Source organism: Hemibagrus wyckioides, linkage group LG10 (assembly GCF_019097595.1).
Source record: "Hemibagrus wyckioides isolate EC202008001 linkage group LG10, SWU_Hwy_1.0, whole genome shotgun sequence".
Lineage (NCBI taxonomy): Eukaryota > Metazoa > Chordata > Actinopteri > Siluriformes > Bagridae > Hemibagrus > Hemibagrus wyckioides.
Genome location: NC_080719.1, coordinates 12,057,384 through 12,080,438, shown reverse-complemented (window position 1 = coordinate 12,080,438; position 23,055 = coordinate 12,057,384). Strand labels below are relative to the sequence as shown.

The window sequence follows — 23,055 nt, the reverse complement described above, 5'->3', positions numbered from 1 at the left end:
CACCACAGTTTCCTCTTAGCCTAATAACTAATTAATGACTGTTGTCTCAAATAAAGGAAATGAAGTCACATTTTAAAGGTCACATGATCTCCTCTTGTATTTATTTGTGAAAGGCTGCTTCACAGATAATTTCCTCCTCAGCAAACGATCAAAATTTTAATTAGCAATATAAATGCCGTAAGGAGGCGCAGCACATTTTCTACACATTATGTCTTGCTATCTTTCCAGAAATGAGTCTTTTAAAATGAATTTGCTGTATTCAAAATATTTTTTCATTTGATCACTGCATTAATAGTTTTTTTTTCCATTCTGTTTTTTCCCGCCGTTCATTGACATAGGTGATTGGTTCTTAATTACTACAACGGCCTCGGCCCATTCTCTCTTATTAATTCGTGTTTTCTGGCGCAGTCCCAAAAGGCAGCCTTGCCCTATATCTCCTAATTACTTCTGTAATTGAATTTGCTCACTGTGTTTCTCAGTTTTTTTTCTAAACGGTGCTGTTTGTTCCTGCGCTCATTGTGTCTTTGTGCGTCAGCCCTCTGCAGACAGAAACACGCCGGTCTGCTCGTCTCTCATTAATTTTCCAGAGCATGCTTCTCTACCTTTTTGTTAATTTCATTATTTCTTTATTTATTTGATATTACCTGCGGCTCACAAGCCTCAGCAAGGCCGAGCCGGAGGAGGAAATTAATTAATTGTGATCACTGAAACAATTACACTCGGCCCTCGGCTCTCAGGCTCTCGCTGTCGGTTCCTCGAGTCGTCGCCAGTCTGAGAAGAGGTACCGAGTGAAGTGCCATCACAGAGAATACATCTGAAGAGATTGACACTTGTCTAATTGTTTATTTTTTTTAAAGGACTGTTTAATTCCATATGCATTGCAATAGCAAAGATTTGAAAGTGAGCTGTAAACAAGATGATTTTGAGATTTAGTGCATCACTGCTCGCCTCTGCAATGCTTGGATTTAATGGAGTAATTGAATGTCTCGTGTGACACTCTGGAGGTCGGATGAAGCCTCTGGACTGCATTGTTGCTCGTGTCAGAGGCCATTATCCGTTCATGCACTCTTCACTCACTTCGACAGTGTGTGTGTTGGGTGGAGGGTTGGGTGGTGGTGTGGGATATCTCTGAAAAAAACCCAAACTTTCCCCCTTCATTGATTTATTTTCGTTTTCTGCTCTCTCCTATCTCCCTTCCTTTTGTCTCCTTATCGTCTCTTCAGGTTATTATGTGTAAAGTATTGACAGGGCCAGGAGGCGCGTGGTCGATGGAGAGCTAATGCATCTGTAATCCCGCTTTTGTCGCACAGGAATGTTTCACGATGAAGACCGAGAAGTGCAAAGCTGTTGATCCTGGTTTTTCTTTTTTTTTTTTTGTATTTCGTGCCAAGGCCCATCCATCAATCAAAGCTCGGCCCATCTGAGCAGCTGAATGACACGCCGACTGGGCTGAGGAAATTTGATAACGGCCCACATTGTCACACGGCTCTCTTTTTTTTCCTGATAAGAAATACATTCGACTGAAGCCGATAAGGAGGCTAAAGCCTTGCTGAGAGCCAGCAGTGACACACATGCCATCAGACAGGAGGTCTCTCTCCTTTCACTCTTCTTCTTCCTCTTCTTCTTTAAGAGCTTGGGGTGTAAATGATAGCTTTGGCCAAGAAACAGCACAAACACAGATTGGAAAGGATGCAAAAGCAACAGGATTATTGAATGAGATAGTGAAGAGTCCCTGGTGCTTTGAGAGCGAAACAAGAATATAAAAGTGAATATAGAGTGTAGTGCCTGTTTTATAATAGGTTTATGACATGCTGAAGCATTTTTATTTACACACTCCTCCATGCAGTATTAACAATGAATTTCCCTGTTTAATATCATTACCTGTACTCAAAAATCTACTTGGGTGAAAGTGACTAATATGCATGTTAGTTATATACACTACGTATGAACAAACTAAAACCTCAACATTTCAAGACTAGGAGGTTAATATTTAACAGATCAAAAAACTAACGATCCAGAGATAAAGCTATTTATTGATCTATTTAGTCTGGACTCCTTCACTGGTCTGGAGAACTGAAATCTTCATTTTACACAGAATATATGCGCTTCCATTTTTTTGTATAAAAAGGACCTTTTAGCAAACTGAAACTAAATTTTTAACAAACTAAATCTGAATCACCGCTGCTTCACTGGACACAAGAAAAACTACTTAAATAAAGTCAAAGTCAAAGAAGCTTTATTGTCACTTCAACCATATATAGCTTATGCCTTACACAGTGAAATGATACAACGTTCCTCCTGGACCAGAGGTGCTACACTGAACAAAAACAAAGTACAGGTGACGCGGACAAACATAGAGCTAAACTATACTACAATGTGAAATAAACATGTGAAATAGGGAATATATTGATAGACTTTTAACAATAGACAGGGCGTCTTTTAGGTCCTATCAAATTTTTTTTCATGATTCCATAATTAAGGTGCTATTTAGCTCATAAAAATTTAAAACATCTTTTTTTTCCATTGAATCAAAGAAAAAATATATATTATTTTCAGATCAAAAACCAATTTATTAATGAATGACGTCATACTTTTAGGACAGGTCATTATAGTTTAATGGTTACAACATTTAATATTAGTGTTAGTTCCTGCTCTCATTGACGTTACAGCAGCAATAAACAGCCGTTCCCTCACCAGCCTCTCTTTTTTTTGTCCCATAAAGTGAATAAGACAAAGCAAAAGTTAGCTTTTCAAGTTACTGAGAAACCACAAAGTGTAAACTCCACTGTCTTTAAGATGTCTGAAAACTTTACAAAAGTTACAGCTTTACCTCTGACTGTTATAAAGTGCTGACACTGGAGACTCCTTCCATAAACATCTCCTTACTGAAAACATCACCAGGCGCTATGATTTTTTATGTGGATCGTCCGCCATTCCAGTCATTGTGAACAAGCTAGTATAGAAATAATATTGTATTATAATGAGCGCATTATTATAAGCATCTGATATATGTTGCAGAAAATGAAAGCACTGATTCTGATTGGAGAATTCAACAGCACTGTGGTGGAACTAATATTATCAGTTTACGAAAAAAGAACAGTGACACTCAACTCACGTAAACATCATTTCCAAGGTTTTTTTTTTCTTTCGAAGACGTATTCTTTCAGAAAAGAATGGATGGCCTCGTACAACCCCATCTTCAGAAAAGAGAGGACGCTGACCTATAAAAAAGATTTTTAGAGCAAAACTGAAGAAAGGAACAAAATTACCAGAGGGCAGGAAAATGGACATCATCATGACCCGTACATTAACACACCGTATGATTAAGTGTGTATGTGTGTGTGTGTGTGTTTTTGTGCCTGTAATGACTAGAGGCTAAAAAAGTACAAAAAGGGAGGAGAGAAAAAAAAATCAATGCAAGAGTGCTGCAGATTAGATTGACAAATTACACACACTCGGCTGCTTCATTGTACAGTACGGCCTCTATAGCCATAAGATGGAGTGTACAGACTCCAAGATCATTTTTATTGATTTTGTGTGTGTTTGTGTGTGTGTGTGTGTGAGAGAGAGAGAGAGAGAGAGAGAGTGAGTGAGAGAGAGAGAGAGAGTGAGTGAGACTGCTTTTTCTCTGCCTCTGCAACAATTCTGGGTCAGAGACGGCCACGTGTCATTGCTCTTCACTACAGCATGGGGGTCATGTCATCTATAGGCAAACCCTTATTATAAAAAGAAAAAAGAAAAAAAGGACAGTTTGTATTAAAGCCCAAACAGTGCTGGAATTTCAGCCAGAGAGGATTTAGAAATGGACAACAATTGTTAACATTTAAAATTAATCTGTGATATCATTTGAGATTAGAACGTCTTAGGACATTTTAAATAAATATGTAAAGCAGGGATTGTGTTGATAGAATGTTTTAAGGTGTCCCACAAGGGTCTATTTTTGGTCCTATCATATTTCTTTTTCTTTTTTAAATTTTCTGTTTTTATAAAAATGTACATCCGTGACTGAGGTGTTGTTTAGCTAATTTATTTATAACTTATTTATTTATTTGCTGTTTCAACTTTTTTTCAACCTATCTCAGTTAACAATATCTCATTGTTTTATAAGTTTGATCTAAAATAAGTGTTGTGTTTTTTTTTGCACAGAAAATATGAAAATACACAAAATGTGGTTAATTAGCATCCAAATATTCTTACTTACTATAATCCATATTTAATATTTTTCCATTTTCAAGTTTTCTTTTCTTTTCACAGATCTCTTAACAAGCAGTATTAACCTTATTATTTGCAGTGAATACACAGGATTTATATTTTATATATTTTTTATTTAAATTATATTTACTTTCACTTTTGAAATTTATCCAGCAACATCCTCCAACATCGTCCCAGCATTCAGTCTGTTTAGATTTAGTTAAGTTTACTTCATGTATAGTTCATCACTGAATAACTGGGTGTGGTATAAAGCAGATTTTGGGTGACTTCCACTACGTTTTAGCAGCTTTAGCAACTTAAATTAAAGATTCAAGCATCAGACACCAAACGGCTGATGCTTGAGATAACTGATTATCCTGTTATTGTATAACTCCAGAGTGAAAGATCTATATGTTCAATGTTTATATTTGTGATATGTTTAGTGATGTGATTACTTAATACTGTATTTTTATTATTTCCATTATAAGAGAAAAACTTTAGTGGTGTCACAACTTCTTGCCATTTTCTGTAGACATTCAGCATCATAGTAATGAGATTTCCAGTGTAAACGTAATGAAGATATTGGAGTAATTGCTGGACTAAAAATCCCAGAATGCAGTGCAGCTACTTCCCTGAACTTGGCTAGTTGGAGGACAATGAGATGGAAAGTGTGATGGTGTTAACTAGTGGAAGGTGATCTGTTTGAGCACAGTGTACACAAGGAGGTGAGAAAGCTGGACAGACTAAAGCATTAAAGCGTTGCTCTATTTAGTAAAGATGAACTGAGGGTTAAATCTCATTGCACTCCTTACAGAAGGTGGTCAAATTGCATTGTGGGTAATGTTGGGAAGAAATAAAAACAGAGCAATGAAAGAAACTGTGGATCACATGTTAATTATCAGAATGAATTGTTCAGGGTGGAGTTTTTCTGTGTGAAGCATTTCTGAGTAAACTGTCAAAACTGTGTGTGCATGTGTGTGTGTGTGTGTGTCTTCAGGGTTATTAGCAGTGATCCATCAGCACGGCTTGTTTGAGGCGAGTGTGCCGTGTGATAAGAGGCATCTGATTCTATTAGCATGAATCAGTGTATCGGAGTTACACAGTGGCATTAAACGGAGCAGATGTTAACAGTGGGAGGTGAAGGAACTGGCAGCCTGAGGGTGTTTGCCTCACACACACACACACACACACACTTGCGCACAAACACAGGGAGAGCAGATGTTGCAAACTGTTGCATGCACTTGTCATCTGTGAGTGCTTGTGTCTCTATGAGTGTGTGTCTCGATGTGAGTGCGTGTGTGTGTTGTGTTTTATGATGCCAGTTAAAAAAGTGTGAACTAGATGGGATCGTTCCCATGGAGGCCCCATCGTTTAGCGAGTGTTTCCTTAACTCTGACTCTCTTTGCATTTCACACAAACACACACACACACACACACACACACAGAGTGATGGTTTATTTTCCCGCGTTTATGAGCTTGTTGTGAAATTCTACAACTGGAGTTTAAACAAGACGAGAAGAAAAGCTCAGGATGCAGAAATGTGAGTCAAGTCACGGCTCGTCCAGACGCTGAGGACGAGACCTCCCTGAAGCGCCCTCATTAGTCATTAGACACAGTGTGTGTGTGTGTGTGTGTGGGTGTGTGTGGGTGTGACAGTGGAATCTGGAGGCTTAGGCTGAAGTGTGTACACAATAAACTGTTAAATTAAACACACAGGATATTGATATTTCTAGAAAATATTGTGACTAGCAATGGATCTTTATAATTTAATAAATGACAAATAGATGTTTTGTCTATACCAATTCCTAAATGAGTATGTGTGTATGTGTGTGTGTATGTGCACGTGCCATTGCTTTGTTAGATTTTTATATTGTTGTGTAATGCTAGTATGTGAACGTAGCAGGACAAACACACAGATGTCACACTTCAGTGAATTACACTGTAATGTCTGACGTCAGAGAGACATCACACACACACTAGAAGTAACAGTTTGCTCCTTTAGCTATGAGGTTGATGTAGTTAAAAAGTATTGGCAACTTATAGACACTAGTTTAGTACTGTGTAACCTGTGTAGCTTCACCTACATATTAGGCTATGCACCCTGTCTGAGTCTGACACCAAAGTATGTGTAAAGAAAGTGATTTTACACTCTGATTGTTGTTTGTCTCTCTATATAATAAAAATATCTTTAAATATCATTATAGAATTGTTTTCTGGTGCATTTTTCATCCAAACTAAAACAAATTTCTGCTTTTAGATGCAAAAAATCCTGCCACCTTTTGCTTCTGAGAAAGTAAAAAGAGGGGCAAAAACATCATTGATTGTTAGGCTGTGTATGAGTGTGGCCTCTTTATTTTCCTGGATTTCCCTGGTTTGAGAAAAAAAACTGAGAGTGCGATATCGATCTGGCTCACGGGCCGACCATCAAAACAAACCTCCACCTCAGAGGACTCAGATGGAGACTCAGACTGAGAGAGAGAGACCAAGAGAGAGAGAGAGAGATAAAGAAAGATAGAGAGAGAAAGTGTGTGTGTGTGTGTACCTTTCCAGGTAATTGCATGATATCAGTTGAAGATTTTACAGCAATAGCAAACCCCAGTGAATTTTTTATTCCATATATAACATTTTTATTTTAATACAAGTCTGAAAAGTCTTTATCAGAGATGTGTGTCTTGCAAGTCATAGCAGAGACTTTGAGGCGTTTTCGCTTTCGGTAATGTGAAGTTGTGATGAAACTGAACGCTGTTAGAACATTTGTTGTAAGGTTGATTTCTGCAAGAGTTTAGCTGCTGGAACTAGTGTGAACACCTTCTTTTAAGGTTTTTAATAATGTGAACAAATAGAGTGGATTAAGAATTCAGGATTTTTTTAAAAGCTGTTTTCTTATAAAACATAAAAAGAAATTCAGTTTCTTTGGTCATGTTTATTTGGTCATGACACTTTACTTAAACAGCAGAAGCTGTGAAGGTGCAGCTACAGATCACATTTATGTATTATTAATGTATTCTAATACATTATTATTTTTGTATTAGATATCTAGATTTGAATGGCTAAAGCTAAACATAAGAGGATTTAGAAAATAGTCTCAAATTTTCTGAAAGGAGAGGTTTATTTAACATTTATAGAAGGAGTCTCCAGTGTCAGAGTTTTGTTACAGTCTGAGGTAAAGCTGTAACTGTGAATTGTCCCATATCTTCAGGACAGAAGACAACTCTCAGTTTTTTTTTGTTGTCTGTTTTGTTTCCTGCTATAATGCAAGTGAGATCAAGGACTAACTTAAAACGCATGCTGTGTCAGTCTTTACTTACTAAACATTGTAATTGTAATTGAAATGCTGTGATATAAGATGAATAAAACACTTGGGAATGGTCTGTTCTAGAAAAATAATCAACTTTGAGGTGGTAAAAGCAGCAGGAACTCCTCTCATTGCTGTTGAACTGTGAAGATTGTAAAGAAAGATGTTTCAATTTTAAGATAATGTTCAAATCCAGGTTTTTTAACTTTGTTGACTTTTAATTAGCTTTACAAATAAATATTGTTGAAACACTACATTTAATTCATAGGAAATTGAGAAATAAAGGAAACATGCCTTGTATTGGCTATTTATAATGTCAGTATGAGGAGATCATCAGATCCAGATGAGAGATGTAGAGATAAGGATTGCGCTCGACGGAGACGATCTGTAACGTATCCGTATGTCTCCAGAGACTAAAAGGTATCATCCTGCGATGCGCTGGGATTCTCAGTCTCGTCGGGGAAAAACGACTCTCCACACTTAATTACAGGGGAATGAGTTTCTCTTTGTGATAGGCTAAGCTCGCAGTAATCCCAAACAAAGAGGCCTGGCTGTGCGGGATGTAGGATTTACGGCCGGGATTACAGTCTGTCAGATAATGATGTGCAGTCAGCAGAAGCAAAGCTTTATTCGAATTCAAATTGGCCGGTAAACAAAAACCCAAAACCCATCGGTATTTCTGATGAGAAGAAGCAGACGGAGATGATCTGTCCAGTGACGGTGTGTTGGCTATTGTGCGGAGTTTTCTATTATCTAACAGGAAGTGATATGTTCATCATGGTTCCACAGGATGATAAATTTAGATACAATCATATGATGATACTTGCGAGACATATTTTCTGCAATGTTAATGTTTGTCTATACATTTGAAATATATAGGGTAAGTGGCTTGTTAACAAAACCATACAGTTGCAAACAGCTACATTTGTGTTTGTACAACTTGTTTCTCTATATAGGATTCATTCAACACTTTCATATTTCTTCTACACGAACAGATTATGCTTATGATTATACATACAGTACACTTATCTTTTACTAGAGGCAGCAGAAGGATAACGATACTCAATACTTGAGTATCAACTGATACCATCCAATAATAATAATTAAAAAAAGATTCTAACCTTTAATATGTTTTTTAAAAACATTAAATATATTTATTTCCATATTTAACACATAAACAGTAATTACATACATAGAAAATTTAGCAAAATAGGGCTGATAGATACAAAGTAAAATAAATACATATAAATAGTCACAAATTAATTACATTTTAAATAAATTTTTTAAAAATTTAATGTTAATTTTTAGTTAATCTTTAAAATAAAAAAATGTTTTCTTTCAAGGTTTTAAATAAACAAATGTAAAATAAAATATAAAAAATATATTTAGTTCTTTAGACATTAAATAACATATCAAACAGGCAGTTTGTTAGCAAACCTGTACTCTATAATACATTTGGTGTATTGTAGAAATGTCTTCAAGACTTGTGATATTATATTATGATATTATTGATATATCTCCTGCCACCTAGTGTGAACTATTTCCACGCAGCCTTTAAAAATATATAAATAAATCATACAGGTGTGTTGGCACTGTCTGAAATACACAGGTATATTACATTCACAACAATTCATATCCATGTTAAAGATTATGGGTTGTTTCTGTACAGATGCTGTAACACTTAGTGTGATGAATATGGAGCATCAATGCAGACAAAAACAATACATATACATCACATTAAATATTTGATTATTGATATTACAATAATCCATATTACAATATTTCATTTATTTTCCTTCATGAATCGAATAGTTAATTTACTAGAAATGTTTGTTTTGGTTTTTTTGTGTAAATTTGAAATTCTTGGGTAAAAATTGGGAGAAACCTCAAAACAAACAAACAAACAAATAAATAAACCCTTCATGAATACAGATGTAGTATAAGGTAGGTCAAAGGTGAAGGTTGTTGAGATTCTCTCTAGGTAAAGTACAGGCTTTCAGAGTTAACTAGCTAAATGTGTCCAATATAGCCAACATAATGTAGCCATATAGCTTTAGCTAGCTAGCATCTAATTGTTCACTTAGTGAGTCATATACGATATAAACTAGAAATGTTCACTAGCTAGCAAGTACTTCTTAGCCAGCAAGCCAACTGTACTTATTATTATTGGATAATATGCTGCTTAGTTGAGCTGAAATGACAGAAATCTCAGTCTCCCCTATGCTCAGAGCTTGGAGTTTGTGAGTTCCATCTACATCTACAAAGTGGGAAAAAAAACATGCATGCCTCCGTGATTGCCTTATGTTAGCAACACTTTACCTGTGATGAGAGATTATATATATTTACCTTGTCAAAACAGTGAACTGTATAGTAAGTGTTATAGACTTACATGTCGGTATGCTGATTAATCTGAAGCAAATACTTGTATAATACAGTTCAACTCAATTTAGAAAAATGTAATGAGTAAAGAAGTGATTACTGTTGGCACTGTGAGCAACCATGTTGATTTGATGTCACTTCTTGTTTCTGAGACTGTCCCAAGTTTCCGATTAGGAATTCTGAGTTATGGGGAGATTTCTTTATCTTTTTTCTAACCAGAGGTCAGAGTTATGACCTTGAATTAAATACAACTCAATCAAATATAAAAAAATTCCAATTCAGTAACTATTTTCAGCTTTGACACTTTCAGAAAAATGTTACAGCACTTATACTGAATTGCCCATAATGCTCTTCTTTAACAAGAATCTGAACTGTTTGGTAAAATGTTGATATTTGATTTAGAAACCTGTGATTTGCAATTTCCGCTCTTTCTATGATATTAATAAAACCTCATACACTGTGAGGTGTTAGGGATGGGTAGTACGGCACATCATTCTGGGTATGGTTGTTGTGATGTAATAGGTAGGAAATGCATAATGAACTTACACAGCTATGCTGTAGTTTAATGTGTTTTGGCACAAAAATCTATTCTTGCGTTCTTATCATTTAACATCATGGGAAGGAAGTGGATTGTGATATTTCAGTGCAAATTGAAAAGAATTTGGAGTCGTTTTACATCACAAATAAAATATCTAATTCGAGACTCTGTTGCTCTGTTACGACTTATTGTTTAATTGTAATGGATTCCAATTTGCCCTTTGGTGCCAGTGGACCAAAAACACTGCAAACGTGTTTGTGTGTGGTTTTAATCAGCACTGATAGAGCAGGTACCATGTTGTATCCCGCTCCGTCAGCTCAGCAGCTCTCGGCTCCTGCCTTTCGGAGTCTTTTTTAATTGAACGCAGCTGAAGCGAGACAAGATGTGCAAATATAAGACATATGTTCTTTGCTCCTTATTTACTCTGCCTGCTGATTTTCTAATAACACCTTTTGTGTTTGGGTGCAGCTCGGACCGAGTGTTCCCCCCCCCCACACACATCCTCATTCCGGGTTCGTCACGATAAAGCGATGTCGTTTAATTAAAATGTTTCAATGGGAGAATAACCTTGAAAAGGGTGCGTGATAGAAAGTAGCAAATAACAGCAGGTGAAAATCTATTATCATCTGTAAATGTTGGAAATGTTTGTGCAACCCGCTCACGTGGTGCTGTCGCAATCTGGAGCGAATAATAAACGATATTTTCTTAAAGACATTATGGACGAGTGTACTCTATAATATTAAAAACATGGGATTAGTACATAAATAAATAAATGAATGCATTTTTATTTTTGTTTACTTAACTCAAACAGGACAAGTTTACAGTACTATTAGCAAATCCTTAAAAATATAAAAGTGTGACATTTGACCTTTTTATAATGAATGAAAGATTACTTTATAAGCTGCAAGGACATCATAAACAATATATTCATGACTGAAACAAGACTCTGTTCTAAATACAGACGTTGCTTCAATGGCAGCAGTGTGATAGCATGTGATGTAAGGCTAGTGTTTATTGTTGCATTTAGAAGCAGATGATGTGAATCTGGACATGTTAAGAATGGGAGCAAAGCAGGGTGTAAACTGGGGAAAATACCAAGAGGAAGAATGACAGCATCTCCCCACCATACAAGTGATAAAACATCTTCATGGTGTTTGATTGGTGTCTTTAAGAGAGTGTAAGGATGGTCCACATGAGTGAGCAGGGCAGATTCAGCATCATTAAAAATGAGCCATGAATTGCATGCAGACACACACACACACACACACACACACAGGGTATTTACGAGCATGGAGAGAAATTCTAACATGTGGAAGTCAGCAATCTCCTTATGCGAGCACTGAGCACAAGGAGTCTACACTTTGCTCTGTGGATTAAGGCTCACTCTTTATTTCCATGTCCTCACACTCTATTTTTCCACAGTATTTAAACATAATAACATCTGAAGCATGAACATCAGCATGAGAAGTTCATCACTAACTGCACATTATAGCATCATATACATAACTAATAAAATGTTCTGTGACATCCAGACTAGTTTACATTAGACTATACATTCATCTTTGATTAACTTATTCATTAAAACAATTCCTCCTGAGCTTCACAGAGTCTCACTGGAGCTACACCTGCACCCATGTAATAGAAGAATTTCATCATGTTTGTTAGGGTGCCAATACTTTTGTAACAATATAATAGACCTTACATTTTTTAAATGAACACATGTTCTAACTGCACATTATTCATTTTATATACTTATTTAACCTCATGTTCATGGAGGGTGCCAATATTTCAAGAATTATTACATGTAAATGTATGGTTCAAGATCTGATGTAAATACAGAGTTAAACATTGGCCATTGTCCAAGCAGATGAGTTTACATAATAACCGTTATCACGTCACATCTCTACAGTCTGCTCACTTCCTACGTCAACGTTCTTTGCCTTTTTTTTTTTTAACTTCCTCTCAGGATGTTGTGTCTGACTAGCCGCTAGAAAGAGATCATCTCTCTAATCTTTATGCCTGACAGGAGAAAATATTTTCTCGACGAGACAACATGCTCGTTGTCAAGCTGCCTAGACACACACACACACACACACACACATTCTTACTCAGGCATGACTAAAACGCTGCTGCTTTGCTAAATGGCTTAATGACTGTGGCTGATTTGATAACATTTTCACGGCAGATATCCATGTCGGAAGCGATACACAGCGGTCTGCTCATCTGCTGTGTGTCATCTGTACTCACACTCATTGCAGTGATTAATTTAAATCACTCCTGATGGACCAGCTAGTGCAACATTTATTCATTTGCCGCTTGCTTTTATTTAAAATGACTTACAAATGAGGCAGAGCTCAATCATCAGAGCAGGTCAGGGTTAAACAGCATGGGATTTGAACTCATAACCATCTGGCTGTCCTATTAACCCCTAATGTATCCATCATCTAAGATTTAATGTTTGACATTTGCTTTTTATTGCTAATAAAAAAACAAACTAATCTTACAAGGTTACTAAGCTCACAAGGAGCAAGCAAGTCAATCAAAAATCCTTAAATCACATCCTGTTCTTTATGTCAAGTGAACAATTTGGTATTTCTCTACCCTTTTTAGGCTCCACCTCCCAAAATTTGTGGGTGGCGTTATTGCAGGAAGTGATGGAAATGATGCTGTGGACTAAAGTTTCCTTATGGAACTTAAATGAGTATAAATATGCCAATATTATGTACACTAAAACTGACAGTTTGCGGTTTGAAGCAAGGATTTTAAAACAAATGCCTATATGATACAAAACTTTCAGGTAAGTCTTAAAAATGACTTCGAAAAAGAATCACTTTTGTCCAATTAACTTCAAGAGAGAGAAAAACCTGAGGCTAGAGATAGAATGACTGTTTATAGCTGCTGTAGTGTAGGTGAGAACAGAAACTTTACACAGAAAAACATGATGCCATTCTTTAAAAAACAAAACTAATCCCTGCCATATTGCTGCTGTTTAAAATGAATGAAACAATTCAGGCTGATAACAGTAAAGTATCTCTTTTGATTATTTTTCAATAACTGCACTGATCAGTTTTATTCCTTTACTCCTAGTTTTTTTCTCCCTGTATTTTATTTAAAAAAGAAAAGCCACAGAATCTATTTTTTTCTTCAAATGAATAACACATGGATTGTGTCTGTTCTCACAAATGATCAGGACAATCCCATTTGAGCTCAGACAGGGGCCGTGACCTCCCTCCTTCACACACACACACACACGTTTCCATTCAAGCGTTTAAGAAGTTCACATTGTGACAGTGAGTGACAGGCCTCTGTTTCCCCTCGATTACTGATTCAGCTCTGTCCATAGGGGGAAAGTGTGAGGTCTGAAGTGTCTCTTTGCCTCTATACAACACTAACACTAACCATAACACGCACACACACACACGTACATGCATTAGCGCTGAGAACACACTCATGCATATGGAAATGAAACGCCCCATCATTCATATAGCACTCGATTAGCATTCTGTGATTAGAGACGTAGTGGAGCCTTAAGCGTTTACTATTTCTATCGTTTCAATCAATTTACTTAATGATCACTAATACTGTTGGTCACGTGACTTGCTGATTAATTAATTTTTTTAACCAAGAGATCACCAGCAAACGCGTCCAAATCTGGGATCCTCCCCCCCTTCAACTTAGTGTTAGTTCTTAAATACATTTTGCCTCAATAATCAGATTTGCGTGTTGTTATTAGTCAGTATTAGACTCGGTGTAATCTGCGTGCACCTGTGCGAGCTAATTAGCAGCGCTGCTATTTTGATTGAAGTCATTATTTTCTGCTTTAGAGCTTTAATAGTGAACTGAAGCGTTGGTGCTGTGAGAGGACAAAAGGTGTGAAGTGGATTACTGTCAGGCTGAGAGAGTGAAGAAACAGAGAGAAAAAAAAAACGAAACAAAAAACTTAGAATACGTACAGATAACTGCAAAAGAGTAAAAAACGCACAAAATACACAGCCAATCATGAGCAACTTTCCATGGACGGACTTTTTTGTCTTTTTTCTACGGCTCGCTGAAAAAGCCGACAAAAACTTTCAGGGGAAAATGGTGTGATAATGTACAGTGTCACTCAGCTCAGGAGAAGTGTTGTAGTCAGTTTAAGTTTTCCATCATTCTCAGAACAGAGGAGTTTTACTTATACTTTTTTTTGCGGGCTCTCGCGCAAGCCGCATTTTCTTTTTTGTCTTATTAACTTCATGAGAGGAAAAAAAAGAGAGAGGCTGACGAGTTAACAACTGTTTACAGCTACTCTAATGTAAGTGAGAAAGGAGCTAACTTGCAATGTATCTACAATAATATACTGAATAGAAATAAGACGTGTTCTGCTGGAACATTATTCTCACCCGCTGCTGTGGTAAAAGTGGAATAAAGCACTGCGGACGTGCTGCTAGGGGAAAATATTGCGGATATTCATTACTAAAAAATGTTAATCTGGAAATGATCTGATTTCAATTTACATATTTATAATTTTCATATCATCTATACGGGAAAAACTATTTCTGAATATCAGGAATATACCGTCATTTGCAGTATGTTGTCACACTCTGAGTGAAGAATGAAAAGCATTCCTTAAGATCGCCTTGCGCAGAGCGTTCTGCGTAATTAGGGAAGATAAATTCTAATGCTGATTGAATTCTAAAACATTTTTTCTTTGGTAAATATGTGTGTGTGTGTGTGTGTGTGTGAGAGAGAGAGAGAGAGAGAGAGAGAGAGAGAGAGTGAGTGAGTGTGAGCGTGCATACCAGTTGAATGCATGGATTCTTAATTGCATGTGAAAATAGATGACAAGGTTGCAGGAGGTGGCCTTGAAAATTCAATCCTCTCTCTCTCTTTCTCTTATGCACACATACAGTATACACACACACACACACACACACACACACACATATATATATATATATATATATATATATATATATATATATATATATATATATATATATATATATATATATAACAATAGGCTTTACAATAAATTGCACGTGACAATGTGTGATGTGATATTCAATATCTGAATGTGAAAGTAAACATGGGACTTCGAACATGGGACACGTGAATACATGTGATGTTTGGAATGACATCAAATGAATATTGTGTAAAAATAATAATATGAAAGCATATGATCATGAAAATAAAATACTCACAATTGAAAAATCACATGCGCCATATATGAACCATGTGAAAAATAAATCAAAATGAAATAAATCATGTGTAGGAATTACATGTGAATGAATCTTGTCAAATTAAAATGTAAAAAAAAAAAAAACAACAACAATGTATACACGTGGAAAAGAATGTGATGATACGTGAATCGTGTAAATATCACAGGTGTAGATACTGTGAAAACAAATGAGTCATTTGACAGCCTAACACCAAGACAAATGAAGCACGTGTGTAAAAAAAAACAAACACGTGTGGACATAAAAAAAAAAACACGTGTGTAAAATTCACACGTGAGGTGTAAATATCGCATGCTAAGTTAATATGACTTTTCTGAGTGCGATCACTTGTTTATGATTATTATTTTATATTTGTTTTCTTATATTACAATATGGTTTATTCTGCGCAAATTTATTTATAATATTTGATTAACAAAAAAACATCTAGATTTCTGATCAGATATAAAAGAAAAAAAAGAACAGAAGCGAAAATCGAAATACAAGACAGGGATAGATACGAGATATAAATAGATAAAAAGGTAAGGTAAGTAAATAAATACATTTGATCAGTATTTTTTTTATCAGTCTTCTTTGGCTGCTCTTTGAGAGCCCATTAGCTCAGGGCTGCTTTTGTTGCTCCTTTACAAAAGTGAATAAAAAATGGCTTTAGATTTTCTGCTTTTTTATATTGTGGTGCAGAGACACACAAAGAGAAGCGTGTTATTGTATTAGAAATAAAAGAACCATCTGTGCCAGAAAACAATGGCTTCAAATTATCTTTGAATGGCCGCCGAATAAAAAAAGGAAGATAAAGCTTTTATTTCCTTCTCATTATGTTTGGAGGAGAGGGGGTGGCAGTGCTGCTCTAGCTAACTGACTTTTTTGTTGTTCTTGATGCATTCTTGCCCCTTTTTTTCAGATTGTGTATGGACATAAAACGCCTTTTTCCCGTTGCAGATGCGCGCAGAGAGAGAATGAGAATAGAGAAAGAGAGAGAAGCGGAGACAGCGGCTAGTGGAGCGCTGCTTGGGCGGGAAAGGAGCACCGAAGAGCGGCTACAGCTCTCAGGATTCCCCGCGGTACCGGTGGAGGATGTTTAACCGAGTCGGAGCTCCGTGCTGACGGTAAAATATGCTAATTACATATATGCTAAATTCACAGAGCGCATAGGCTACTGCACTACTGAATATACATACTGCCTTATTTACTAATATGCGGCTTGAAAGCGCTGATTTCTTTCTGTTTAGTTTGGACAGTTACTGTAACCTTTCCTCTAATATTAGTAATACTACCACACCGTTATAGCATTCAGATTGTGTAGATAATTATAATAATATAATAAATAGCCTATGGTTCTAACAAGCTAATAATTAGAATGATATTATTATTATTATTATTATTATTATTATTATTATTATTATTATTATTATATTTAAAATGCAAATTACTTTACAGCATGTTGAGAAGGTAAGCTATGTATAAAGGAATATAAAGGAAGTAGAGAGTTTTAATTAACCTGAATAAACAAAAATAAGTCTACAATATGAAAGAAATAAACGATAAGTCCACCAAATAACACTACATAGACTATTTTTTCCCAGGAAAGATGAAAAGTTTAAAGTTTTACCGGAAGTTTCAATGTGCGCTTGCGGTGTCGGGAGGCGGGGCTTAGATGAATTTATTAAAAATATTGAACTTCCTGTTTTCAGTTAAATATTCCTCTTAAATCCGCGATGTAATATAAACACATACCTTAATGTCTGTAGGATGGACTATTTTGAAAAAAAAAAAAAGATTCATTTTTTTGTTTGTTTGTTTTTATTTGAATTTATTTTACTTCTACAGCATTCAGTACATTAGAAAATCTCTAGAAAATAGAGATTATATATAATCTCACTCAAGGTCACGTGCTATTTGGAGGCATTTGAGCCATTATTTTATCATTGCTTTTCACCTGCTGTAATTCAGCATATCATTAATTTTACTTATTTTTTCTGCTTATTTCATTTCGCTCATTTTGTGTTATATATATATATATATATATATATATATATATATATATATATATATATATATATATATATATATATATATATAAAACATATTACATCCAGTTTATTGAAACATATTACCTTGAGTCTGCAGTCAGCGCGACCCCTGGTGGACAATTGTGAATATATAAACGCTCGCGCACACACACACACACAATCACACACACACAAAATCACACGCAGACACAGAAATATCTAATTTCCACGCTTTTCTCTCTGACCTGCTGATTCCCTGTGCATTTTATTCAATTAAAGTAGTTAATCTTTTTTTTTTTTGAACATGTTTGATGTTTGGCTGATAGATAGATAGATAGATAGATAGATAGATAGATAGATAGATAGATAGATAGATAGATAGATAGATAGATAGATATTTTTCGTGTTTCAGACCTTTCTCATGCACTAATTTTTACTTTAATTTTTAACTATGTTTGTCTTGTTTAATCAGTCAAGTAATAGCGATAGCACATAAACTCTCCAAGGTCAGTTGACAAGTTTGTGTGTGTGTGTGTGTCAATTAGCAAAACTCTAGCTAACAAGGACACACAGTAATAGTGATGCGGTTTCCCTACTGGGCATCACATTTCCATAAGCAGATTAGGAAAAGTTGGAGAGAAAGAGAGAGAGAGAGAGAGAGAGAGAGAGAGAGAGAGAGAGAGGAAGGTGTGAGGGGATTTAGACATGCATCATATACATTTAAATCATAATGGCTTTGTGCATTGCTGTCTAGAGACTCACACTAACTGTGTGTGTGTGTGTGTGTGTGGGAGGGAGAGAGAGAGAGAGAGAGAGAGAGAGAGAGAGAGAATGAGAAAATAAACAGTCTACATAAACATCCCATCACACACACACACACACACACACTGCAATTCTGAATATGCAGCAACAATAAAGCATGCTTTTATAATTTAGTATTAATTATATTTCAACATTCAACAGTACTGTGCAAATCTTAGGGGTGTGTAAACAAATGCTTTATAAGGAAATATGCCTTTAGAAATATGAAACAAAAAACATATTAACATAAAGTCAATATTTGCTGTCTTTAAAAATGCATCAGTTATCTCAGCTTCACTTTGTGCAGTTTTATAGGGAAACTGCCTGGTCAATTTTTTTTGAAGAGGCTTGGAGAATCTGCCACAGTTTTTCTGGAGGCTTGGACTGTCACACTGAGAAGTGCATTACATAATACCTTCTTTACTGGCATACAAACATTTGTCTCTTATAAAGAATTTTAGATAAAATTGGTATTAGAAAATTTGAGTGGCTAATTGGGCTAATGCTTTTCTCTTTCAGATGCATTTCTGAAAAAAAAACCCAAAACAAAACAAAACTTGAACTTATCCTTATCTTTATCTTCACTGTTGAAGTGCAGTAACAAATTATTTGCATCTCCTACAAAGGAAAATGATAGTACTAGAATGATCTTTACAAAGGTTGTAATCTATTGTTTTAACTAGAAATATAGGTTTATGGGGTCAGTATTACAGCTTATGAAAGCTTTTCATGTAGCTCAGACTTGCTTTCATGTAGCATCAGTCCTGCTTCTTCCCTACTTTAGTAACTAACACACAACTGGATGTGTGTGTTTCTGTTTTAAGAAATGACAAGTAATGTGTTTGACCAGGAAATCGTTACTATGATCAGTGCATAATTACTAAATTCTAAGAATATAAGAAAAACAAAAAAGCCGGGAGGGAAATATCTGGTCTGTATTTTGTGTGAACCCGGACAGAAGAGGGCGCTGTTGAAGCGTTTTATCAATTAAAAGTTCCTTACACATGCTTTTCTTAGCAATAAGTCTGTTTTGCAAGTGGAAATGTTTCCTTTTAGCTTTACTAATGGTTTCCTCTCATGATTTTGGCTTTTCCTGAGAATTATTTATTTATGTCCGGTTACACACAACAGACAACAGCATCATGCTATCTGATAGGCCTAGGTTAATAGTAAATTCATTCCTATTGTTACAAAGTTAAAAACTGTGCGTGAAACAGTGTCTAGTGCGCAAAAGTAAGTGCATCTGGTACGTTACATCCTGTCCTTGTCCCTATTTAGTTTATAATATAGAAGTTTGGGGCATGAACTGTTTTCTTTGCTTTTCCGTAATGAATGTATTTGTTTTTCTACTTTGTTTGTGGATAAATTAAATCCAGTCAAGAGATCCTTCCAGACTTCATGCAAGTCAATAGTCAATAGTCAATATGTTTCTTCTTCTTTTTGTCCTGCCTGATGTAGCGACAACATCCAAAACAAAAAAGCTGCTTATTTTGTGATGATTGACATCAGAGTCGATTCAAGCGCATCCACGGGCACAAAAGAAGAAAATCCGTGCACTACAAATACAAAACTGAGATAACGGCACGATTAAATAGATAACAGATCATATATATATATATATATATATATATATATATATATATATATATATATATATATATATATATATATAAACACACACACACAAACAAATCGATGTAACCAGTGTGTGGATTTCCTTTAGCGGTAGTATTTTAGGCTGTTGGTGATGACTGTCTTGAAAACTGCTGCTTGTTAGATTTCTTCTTTTAAAAAGTTTGTATTTATTATCAGCGTCAAAAATAAACAGCTTGCTTGTAAACTTGGATACACGTAGAATAAAACGTCTACATCGTCTATTGTGAAAACAACAAGACAACAGTTACTAACCCAGATTCTTGAAATATCAAACCTGTCAACATACAGTATCCTGACATTAAACCAGGTTAATGTCGTCATAATTCCAAGTTTTCAGCAGATTTTCACTCAAATCTTTGCCATGCTGAAACTCTTTGGTGAGTTTGTGCTGTGTCTGCCTCGCTGCCGAGTAGCAGAGTAGCCCCGCCCCTTTATGCTAATCAAACCCACCCAGACGTGCTGTGATTGGCCAGGTGGAAACCCATTTATATTCGCTGTGACAGTCGCTCCATGAATGGTTGTCTATTAACTTGTTCAAAAAGTATCAGGAGTTGTCAAGGCTTGTGGTGTCGGAAGAGGGGAAAACGGAGGAGTTTTGATTTCTTTAAGACTCAGAAAGAAGTTTTGTGAGCGCGAGAGGACTTTTTTACTGGGAGCAAAAGAGAAAGAAGAGAGTTTTTTTATTACCCCGAAAGAGGTTAGAACTTTGTATTTTTTGTTTTTGTTCTGTTTTATTTTTACTTTCGTTTGGTCGGTCGTGGAAGAAGTTTCCCCCAAACCGGCATTTTAAATGTACAACATGATGGAGACCGAGTTGAAACCCAATCCCGGGGGTAATAACACCGGCACCGGGAACACCGGAGGCGGCACACCGGGACAGAAGAACAGTCCGGAGCGCGTAAAGAGGCCCATGAACGCGTTCATGGTCTGGTCCCGCGGTCAACGGCGGAAAATGGCGCAAGAGAACCCGAAGATGCACAACTCGGAGATCAGTAAGAGGCTGGGCGCTGAGTGGAAGCTGTTGTCCGAGTCCGAGAAGCGGCCGTTCATCGACGAGGCCAAGCGGCTGCGCGCTCTGCACATGAAGGAGCACCCGGATTACAAGTACCGACCGCGGCGGAAGACCAAGACGCTCATGAAGAAGGACAAGTATGCGCTGCCCGGCGGGCTCCTGGCACCGGGCGGCGGCGGAGGAGGAAACCTGGGCGGTAACGGCATGAGCGCCGGCGTGGGCTCGGGCCTCGGCGGCCTCGGCGTCAACCTAGGGGTCAATCAGAGGATGGACGCGTACGCGCACATGAACGGCTGCTGGAGCAACGGAGGCTACGGTATGATGCAGGAGCAACTGGGCTACGCGGCGGCGGCGAGTCCCATGCAGCAGCAACAGCAGCAGCACCACGTCCACCGCTATGATATGAGCGCGCTGCAGCCTTACGGCTCCATGACGAGCGCGCAGACCTACATGAACGGCTCACCCACATACAGCATGTCGTCTTACCCGCAGCTCAGCTCCATGGGCTCGGCTGTGAAATCAGAGGCCAGTTCGAGTCCACCCGCAGTCACATCCGCGTCGCACGTCAGAGCAGCCGCAGCGCCCGCACCTGCACACGCACCGCCACCGCCGCCCTCGTGCCAAACCGGGGACCTGCGGGACATGATCAGCATGTATCTGCCCGGGGCGGAAGTGGCCGAGCAGACGGGCCAGAGCAGACTGCACCTGTCGCAGCACTACCAGAGCGCACCTGTGCACGCCACTACGATTAACGGCACCATTCCGTTATCGCACATGTAAATGAACAACTTTTTTTGTTTTTCTTTTTTTCTACCACACTGGACTTCTCTAGACTGGACTATATTAATTTTATTTTATTATTATTATTTTTTTTGTACAGAATTTTTTCTTGGTGAGGGAAACTTGTAAAGGACTCAAGGAAAAAAGAACACAAGCCTTTCTTTCATTTTCTTTCTTTCTTTCTTTCTTTCTTTCTTTCTTTCTTTCTTTCTTTCTATTTAAAGACGAAACGGTAGGAACACCAAGCAAGTTTTTTTTATTAAAATCTATGAGATTTTTTTTTGGAAATGGAAAATGGGCAGTGTGTGCGTGGGATCGAGGGAAAGGGATAATAATCAATCAAATGTTTTATTATTGCAATCAACTTTTGTACAGTATTTATCAAAGAAACATAACAATCAGTTGTAATGTTTGTATAAACTACAGTAAAGAAGTTTTTTATTAAGAAAGATAACGACAGAATTGACACTTATCATGCTCCAAACAGTGCAAAAAAAGAAGACAAGACATAGTGGAAGTAAAGAGCAGGTCAAAATATTTCACCACGAGGGTTAAATATTACTAAACCATTTTAATTTAGTTTCAGATGATAAACGCGTTAATTTATACCTTTTTTTGTTTAATCTCCAACCCTCCATCTGTTAGAGCTCTGAAGTTTGTGTTCTTTATTTTCTCATGGTTTTGTAAATTTTCTGTATATTTTACTGTGAGTTTTTATTTTTTAAAAAAAATTTCCGTAGTTGTATTTTAAAGAATTGTGGCCTGTAGGCAAATGCCAAACACGCGACATGTACATATCTGAACTAATAGCGACATAACAGTTACAATTTCAGCTGAGTTTTTTTTCAGTATGCAGTTTGAAATGAATAAATTTTTGAAATTTGGATATTTGAAATTGTTTCGGGTTTTGATTTGATTTCTCCTTTATGTTGTCATGTTTGATTTCCTCATCTGCTGTCCATTATATGCTTAATCTAACTATTAATTCATGACAGTCGTTAAAAATCATTAACAAGGAAACAAATTAGGTATTTGCTGTGTTTATTTATTTATATTGCTTTATTTTATTTTCTAATGGACTTGTGTGCAAACTCTTGATTGCAGCACATTGACAGTAAGTATTTATTTCACAAAATCCATCCTTAAGCTCTTGTGTTGGTGCGCGGGTGTTTGTGACCTGA

The 23,055-nt window shown here is 36.7% G+C and overlaps 1 protein-coding gene and 1 long non-coding RNA gene across 5 annotated transcripts in view; both read left to right on the top strand.

Moving 5' to 3' along the window:
• LOC131360410 (uncharacterized) overlaps nucleotides 1–23,055 on the top strand; it is a 113,308-nt gene that overhangs the window by 77,300 nt on the left and 12,953 nt on the right. For all 4 annotated transcript variants that reach the window (XR_009205882.1, XR_009205881.1, XR_009205879.1 and 1 more), the window contains one exon: nucleotides 16,556–16,722. This is a non-coding gene — a long non-coding RNA (uncharacterized LOC131360410). The remainder of the gene's footprint in view (nucleotides 1–16,555; nucleotides 16,723–23,055) is intronic.
• Nucleotides 20,579–22,760, top strand: sox2 (SRY-box transcription factor 2). Its single transcript, XM_058400870.1, has one exon. The coding sequence runs from the start codon at nucleotides 20,873–20,875 to the stop codon at nucleotides 21,872–21,874; it is 1,002 nt and encodes a 333-aa protein (XP_058256853.1). The 5' UTR covers nucleotides 20,579–20,872; the 3' UTR covers nucleotides 21,875–22,760.